At 40.9% G+C, this 7949-nt stretch overlaps 1 protein-coding gene across 1 annotated transcript; it reads left to right on the forward strand.

Moving 5' to 3' along the window:
* The first annotated feature begins 501 nt into the window (after positions 1 to 501).
* On the forward strand, positions 502 to 5813 carry LOC120715690 (F-box/WD repeat-containing protein 7-like). Its single transcript, XM_040002774.1, has 3 exons — positions 502 to 747; positions 1774 to 1923; positions 2753 to 5813. The coding sequence occupies exons 1-3, from the start codon at positions 741 to 743 to the stop codon at positions 2884 to 2886; spliced, it is 291 nt and encodes a 96-aa protein (XP_039858708.1). The 5' UTR covers positions 502 to 740; the 3' UTR covers positions 2887 to 5813.
* The last annotated feature ends 2136 nt before the right edge of the window (positions 5814 to 7949 follow it).

The raw sequence follows: 7949 nt of genomic DNA on the forward strand, positions 1-7949 counted from the left end.
TCAGTGGTATGGTCCTCGTCTGTGGAACAGCCTGCCGGAGGAGCTCAGGGCCGCAGAGAACGTACATGTTTTTAAGAACAGGCTCAAGACCCACCTTTTTAATTTAGCTTTTACTTAGCGTTTATTTATTTTATGCTTATTTATTCTATCCTGTTATTCTATTTATTAATCTTTGCCTCCCTCCTGCTGTGTGCCCAGCCTGGAGGCTGCGGTCTGTGACCGGCTCCCGGTGCAGACGGCTCCCTGTTATAGTGTTTCCTCACTTGGCTCATGCGAGCCCAGCCCAATTTTTACTCTTTAAGTGTGCGTGTGTGTGTGGGGGGGGGGGATATGTGTGTATTCACACTGTTTATGTTAATGAGAGTGTGGGGAGTGAGTTGGAGGGTGGGGTGGGCTGCTTTTAACTATGTAAAGCACTTTGTGCTACATTTTTTTGTATGAAAAGTGCTTTATAAATAAAGATTGATTGATTGATTGATTGATGAGCAGCAAACACATATTTTATTTCTCTTTAATTGTGCTGAAGAGATTTCAGTGGAAGTTAAGCTAAGGCCGGGCTCATGTAATACCAATTTGCTTCAATCTTGTGCTCTTGATTTCCTGGTTTCAGTGTTTTTACTGTTTGCTCATCTTGTTTTATAAGGAAAGTCCACTTTAAGAAAAGGAGAGTAATACCAGAAGAACAATCCTGAACATGTTTTGGGCTTAAAACACAAGCAGACTGTTGTTTCTTTGTTTACATGTATGGTAAGACAAGAATGTTATTATATGTAATTCAATGTGATTGCTTGTGCTATTTCTTTGGTTATCTGCATGTTGTGTGCACTTGAAGCTGTTAATTTTATAGGTTTGTGTAGTTGCATATTGTGGTCACGGGGGGGGGCAGTGCTTAAGGGTTAGCTGCAGTTTTCCAAAAAAAAAAAAAAAGAAAGGGGAATGTTGTGAAGGAGTTAAATTGTTGGACCTTTGTTTAATAGGTTATTCTGTTACTTTGCCACGTTACCTCTCGTGCTGTAGATGTTCAGTACAAGTCCATATGGCCGCTGTTTGACAAAAGTGAAGGTCAAAGGACATTTTTTTGGTTTGTTCAGTCATCATTGACAATAAAACTGCACATTTAGAACCCCAGTAACTGTGTCCTGCGTGGCTAACCATTTCCCAGGCTACATTAAGGTCTGAGGCAGAAAGTGAACCTGAGCTGTGGTCAGACTCGTGAGAAATAAAACAAACCACAGGGTGTTTGTTGCTACGGATTCTGAGGATACTTTCATGCAAAGTCTGTGACGGCCTGTTTAGTCTTTTATGGTTGGTTTAACGAGTTGTGGATTTCACAGCGTTTGCTTTTCATCTGTTAAGCTCACACGTGCGGGCAATTCGAGCCACATGGATTTAGCCAGAAAGTACAGCTAAAGGGAATGTGAGTGGTTTCAAGGGTTTTTGGTGACTGGATGAAAAATTGGACTCGCTGCCAGTGGTACTGAACTTTATTTTCTGGGACTGTAAATGTCCATGTACTTTCTCTCTTTTTTTCTTTTTGGAAATCTGTCCAGCAGTAAATATTTTAAGCAGCAAATATTTTAGAGCCAAAGAAGGAGGAAATGATTCAATATGAGAATTTACAACTCAGTGAAATCAGGTGTTATATCAAGATGCACATGCTGACGCTCATATAAGAAAGGATGCATAAAGTGATACCGCTGAGAAGAAAGGCTGCTCATGTAAAGACAACTGGTTGAGGTCAAGGGTCACGGTGTAATGATGCGTACTTTTCAGGTCCCAACAAGCACCAGTCGGCGGTGACGTGCCTGCAGTTCTGTCGTGGCTTGGTCCTGTCCAGCTCTGACGATGGGACGGTCAAACTGTGGGACCTGCGGACCGGTGCTTGGCTGCGGGACGTGGTGGCGCTGCAGAGCCGAGGATCAGGTGAAGAGTTCGCGCCACCTTAGGTCGCTAGGGAAAAATGTATTTTTCTGGCTGTTACTGAGTCAATTCATTTGCAAAGAGGTATGTGGTGCTTGCTTTTCTGTTTGTTTGCTAGAAGACTGCTGTGATTGCCATTCACTGAATTGTAGTGAATGTTTGAAAATGCACAAAGTGCAAACACAGGGGTTTCTTTCACTTTGAAGGCAGTCAGTCACTTTTTCCATCCTGCACAGCTGGAAACGTGCATGACAGCACAACTTTTAATTTGTAAGCAAGCAGCCTGTATCCCATTCGCACTGCACTTTTCACAATTTCACTCGTGATTGGTGAGTGGTTTGTGTTTGCGGCGCCTTCCATGCAGATTACAGGTTACCGTGGCGGTCTGCTAGCAACTAAATCAGTCACAGTGTGGTGTTCGGTGTAGCTCATATACCTCTTTGGGATCAGTTTCACCCAATCTTGTCAGAAAGTACACGTTTCTATAGCAACCCGTGTTTCCCAGTCCAAAAAATATACAAATTAAAAATGAATAAATTCTCAACTTCATCATCATATAAAATGATACAAAGAAGATATTTTTAGTAACTGACTCAATTATATATTATGTGGTTTTTTGTAATGTCAACATTTTAATGTAGAACTAACAAACAGATTAAATACATTCACATTTCAGTAGAAAAGACACTAAATGAACAGTAATGGTGCAGGTAGATGCAGTATTCACTCTGTTATTAAATATTAAGAATAAATATATAAGTACCTGAACTTTATTTATGTCCTCACCTGTTATCACATGTCTGTGACTGAACCAATCACGTCTTTGATCCAGGTGGAGTCGTGTGGCGAATCAGAGCGTCCGACACTCGCCTGGTGTGCGCCGCCGGCAGCAGAAACGGCACTGAGGAGACCAAACTTCTCGTGCTGGACTTTGACCTGGACGAAAAGAAGAAAGAGACGGACTGAGGAGGAAGTGACATCATCAAACGCGGTTAAAGCCCAGATTTGTTTTGTTTTTGTTTTTTTTAAAGGATTTGGGGGTCGGCTATTTTATTTCATTTTTTTTTTTAAAGAAAAGTAACAGAAACTCATAACACTTTGACTTTTTTGACCAAAGTCCTGACTGGATCCGACTCTTCTCGTCAGTCAAACTGATAGATGTGAATGTTATACAGCTCGTCCCTGATTGGCTGGCAGAGGCGGGTGGATGAACCCAGTGTGGATAATTCAAACAGTGTGACTGATAAATCCACAAGGACAAAAAACATGGATGTAAATGGACAAACAAGTGCATTTATTTCAATCAAAATGGCCCAGAGAGGACGGCTTGTAAGAGAAGTGTTGGATTTCTTGAATGTATCCAATGAGAGGAAGAACGAGGGCAAACAATTTGTTTTTGTTTGTTTGTTTGTTTGTTTTGCTGCTGAACCAACAAGGAGGTCAAAGATGCTGTTTAACCAATGCAAATGTACCAAATCTTGGCAGCTGGAGAGACACGGGCAACTTTTAGAGGCAACAGCGATGAGCGATGTCACAGCATATAAACCAAACCTCACATTTAGTCAGTATTTTTTTTAAACCATCACATTGTTTCACATTTATTCTCAGCAGCTGAGCCAAATTCTTCATCTCTGTTGCCTCTAAACAGCGTGTTTTGATCCTGCGGTAGAGTTACATGCTTGGTGCTTGGAATTTGTTGGAAACGGTGAAATTCGGGAAGTAAAGCTTCTTTTCCCATCATTAAAAAGAGGGAAGACTAAACCCTCGAAACATGTTGGCCACAGGCAGAGCCTCACATCTGCAATGGTTGTAACACTGGAAACTTTGTCAAGCTTTACAGAAACATTATTTTTAAAGAGAGAAAGGCGATTACTCTGGTTTACTGCACGCTAAATCACTCGCAGACGCACGTGTCCAAATGATTTATGCCGCAGTTTTACTTGTAGTGCAACAACTTTCTGCCAAAAACCTAAACATTTTCAAAGGGGTGGCACCGGCTGCTGCTCAGCTCTGGCATCAGCCTGTTTCTGTTGAGACACTGAAGTATTAAAGTGGGGGAAAGCACAGGAGTTAACAGTTCAAAAGGTGGCTGACTTCCATTTAGCGCCTTCAGTTTCAGGGTTGTGGTTATTTACTCGCCGTCAGGGCTGGAGGGGGTGGGGGCTGCACACACGAGCTTTTGTAAGTACGGAGTTATTGTTGCTGTTAAACTCATTCTGTGTGTGAGAGAGGCCTTTTTTCTGCTCAGTATTAATGAGAGAGTCTTGAATGTTTTAAAAGCTTAGGCTTCGGTCACGCAGGCTTAGAGAGCAGTTGTTGATACTATGGAAACCTCTGGTTGCTAGGGGAAATTGCATATTCCCCTGACCGGTTGCTAAGTGATTGCTGACTGCTGCTAGGTACTATTTTATTATATCTATCATTTTTCTTCCTTCTGCACACCTGTCATTCATTCAGGTGTGCAGAGGTTATGAACCACTTACCTGTTGTGAAATTGATCACGACGGCTGAGCTGCACCACCTTGTGACTGTGTTGCTAGCAAATTGTTGTGGTCACCCGTAGTTCGCTTGGAAGTTGCCAAATTGTCTGCAAACACTAGCCAACTGCTCCCCAACACAAAACAGAAAATTTGCTTCTTACTACGTATATTTCAAAAGGTTCAACTTTTATTTTGAAGGTGAACTATCTCTGTTTCCAGTTTGTGTTGCGCTTCTCAGTTTAACAGCTGCATAGTTGGTGATGTTTGCAGACAAGGCGACGCCTTCCTTGCAAACTACAGGCAGTTGCTAGAAACTACTCTCCAACGAGTCTGGGAATACACATTTTTCCATAGCGACCAGTAGTTGCCACGGAATCGCACACCACTCTCTAAGACCTGAATGACTGGGGCCTCTCCCGCCTTTACACATAGCTGCTAACATTAGCATTAACACAGTTTTTAAAATAAAGAAGAGAAAAGTGAAAACAACCCTTGAACACTTCACATGACCTCGGTGAACATTTTCTGCCTCCATGGATAAAAATTTTTTATACCCAAGTAATTATGTGCTTTTACTTTAAGTCATATTACCGACATAAAATAAAACCTGTTTTGTTTCTCATTAGAGAAGCAAAGCAGGTTTTAAAGAGCCACATTTATGCTCTGAGTCTGCTCTCCACATTATGTTTTCCAGCCACCTTTTGATGTCTTTCTATGATTAATCAGATGATCAGCATTAAGTCTGATCAGTGGTTTGTGTATATTTTTTAGGACATTTTTCCACCCTGTATTTTGTATCATTTTTCCCTCTCACCTTCTTGTGCAGGACTAAGCTGATTGATGAGATGTTTAGCAGCCTAGTGTTAGCTACAGTCTTTGTTGTTAAACTTTCCTCAGACTGTGTGTTTATGTAAAGTGCACAAAAACTCTTTCACGTGCATCGACTTTATTGTTATTAGTTTGTACTTTCGTCACGACTTCACATTAGAAACTTGCATTGCACTACATTATATGTTCCATTACTTTTTTTAAGTTGTTTTTTCCCCACCCCCTGCCGCAGCACATGGGGTCACTCCGCATGTTTTTCTAAGCTTGTGAAATATTTAGAAAAATAAGATAAATAATTAAAAACAATTCCTCTTTACCGATATTAATCCGATAAGCTGCTGTTGCCAGGCAACAACCCAGGAGCAAGTTGCTCTATTGTTCATTTCCCCTGACAACAGGTGATACGTTTCAGGCAGGAGAGTTACCTTTTTGCAGGTGTGAGGCTCTCTGACGATGTAATCATGTAAAATAATGTAAATACAAAGAGGATGTACATATTCAGCTTTTTATAAGAACACAGCAGAGAAAATATTGTCGTGGATGGAGGGATGACTCAGAATCAATAAAGATGAGTTTTATAAAGTGCTGACTGCTTGTCTTTTGTGTTTTAAACATTGCTTTTGAAATGTGATGGGAGTTTCCTGCTGCTTTTCTTACAGCTCCTCTGACTTTTATTATGAAAAACCCAAACCAAAGTGACCCAGAAGAATTTGTAACTCAGTTTTATGGTAGTTGGATTTCACTCTTGATGCACACCTGTGTTGTATTAACACTGCAGGTTATGTGTCTGCAATTTACAGATGTCCTCTAAACGTTTCACCTGCAGCTGATCATAAAGAGGAGAGCACCAAATGTCCCAACATGAGTGAGCTGAAGGTGTCTGCCACTGAAACCAAATAAATTTTTTTTAAAAAACAAAACAAAAAACACTTTAAATGAGGCTGCGGTCAGAGTTTTAGTTAAGCACTTAGTAGTACTTCCTAAATACACGGGGAAACCCACTGATGTTGATGAATGTCCTCACAAAGACGGCCAAATGCCGTGTACACAGAGCTGCTTTGAGGTAAACTCTGGTTTACCAAAGTAAAAGAATGGCTCATACGACCTCAATGAAGTCGTCACTTGAAATTTACAGGTGAGCTGAATGCTGACAAGCACACATCGTTCTCTTCCTTCCTTCCTTGGTCATTTTAATGTTTGTTTACTGCAAACGCTCATAATCAACAAGAGGAAAAGAAACGGGCTAGAAGGGGGACAAGGAGAGGAGGAAGAGAAGGAAATGAGGAAGGAAAAGATGGGGGAGGAGGGATGGAGGAAGGTAGGAAGGGAAAAGATGGGAGAGGGAAGAGGAAGGAAAAATGGAAGAGGAGGGAAAAAGGAAAAATATGAGAAAGGAAGGAGAAGAGACTGACAGATGGAAGTGAACGTAAAGCCACGTTGAACTTGGTAATGTAGCGAGCTCTAACGTCAGCTTGAGGTTTTTTGGACCAACTTCACTGGTACGAGACTGAATCTGATCTCCGTGGAGGAATGTAGAAACTGCGCTTCATTAAAGCAGCGGAAACCCAGACTTTAATGAGTCGAGTTTATTTTAGCAGCGTCTTGGAGTAGACTCTACTACACTCAGAATCCGTTTAAAGGAAGCTTATTTATTGTCAACCAGGATGAGACGAACTCTGACTTTGAATCTCTGTCTTCCCACACATCTCCTGTCTGAGCCTCGCACCGAGCTTTCTGCTTCAGTATGTGGGAGTTTGTAGGAGAGCAGATAATATTATGCAACCAGAACTGGCTGCAACACCCCGTACGAGGAAAACTGAAGCATGTAGGTGTTTTTTTTCCTTTTCTCTGAGCTTCATTGATAAAATTAATGAATTAAATCTAAGCTGTGCAGCAGGTTTGATGTGTGTTTGTAGTAGCCTGATAACGTACCGCCAGCCGACACAACAACAGGCAGACGACTGCAAAATCCCAAGCAAAGAGAGCAAAACCAGCTGAAGAGTGAAAAAAATGAACCAGAAAGACCAAAGATGGGAAAGAAGAAAAGACGAAGGAAATGAAGGGAGGAAAGTGGCAGAGGGGAAGAGGAAACAGAAGAGGCAGAAATGGAAGGGAGGAATGAAAACATTGATTAGGATACAAAAGAAAGATGAAGGAAAGAAAAACAATTCAAAGAGGAGAAACAAATGAAATATAGGGAAGGACAAGTGAGGAAGGAAATAAAGCAAAGAGAAAAACACATGAAGACAAGCTAAGTAAATGAAGGTGGAAGCAGGAATGATGGAAACACCGAAGACAAAGGAAAGTGGAATAAGATGAAGAAACAAAAGTACATTAATGTGAAGGATAAAAAGAAACAAAAGAGGAAAGAAGAAAAATAAAGTAAATAAGGACAAAGAGGTTATAAAACACAGAATAGGATGCAAAGTAAGGAAAAGGTAAATAAAAGAAAGCAAATGAAAACCTGTGGAGGCTTCAGCTGAGACTGAAGAAGTCATCTATCCATCTTCTGCTTATCCACTCTGGAGTCAAAACACCAGCCCAACATAGTGCTATAATTTGTATCCAGATAATTAAAGTAACTAATTAATCTCCTTAAGATTGAATTCTGTGATATTTACATGACAAATTAAAGTTGGAGATCTACTAAAAGACAGAGTTAAACTCAGACTCCATCCTATGATTTAATGATTTATATTACAGGGGCCTGTTTTTCTGTCC

Source organism: Simochromis diagramma, unplaced genomic scaffold (genome assembly GCF_900408965.1).
Source record: "Simochromis diagramma unplaced genomic scaffold, fSimDia1.1 OVJJ01000457.1, whole genome shotgun sequence".
Classification (NCBI taxonomy): domain Eukaryota; kingdom Metazoa; phylum Chordata; class Actinopteri; order Cichliformes; family Cichlidae; genus Simochromis; species Simochromis diagramma.

Excerpts from the sequence above, each read along its gene's own strand:
- LOC120715690 (XM_040002774.1), top strand. Across the intron at positions 1,924-2,752 it reads GCTGCAGAGCCGAGGATCAG|GTGGAGTCGTGTGGCGAATC; the intron begins GTGAAGAGTTCG and ends TCTTTGATCCAG.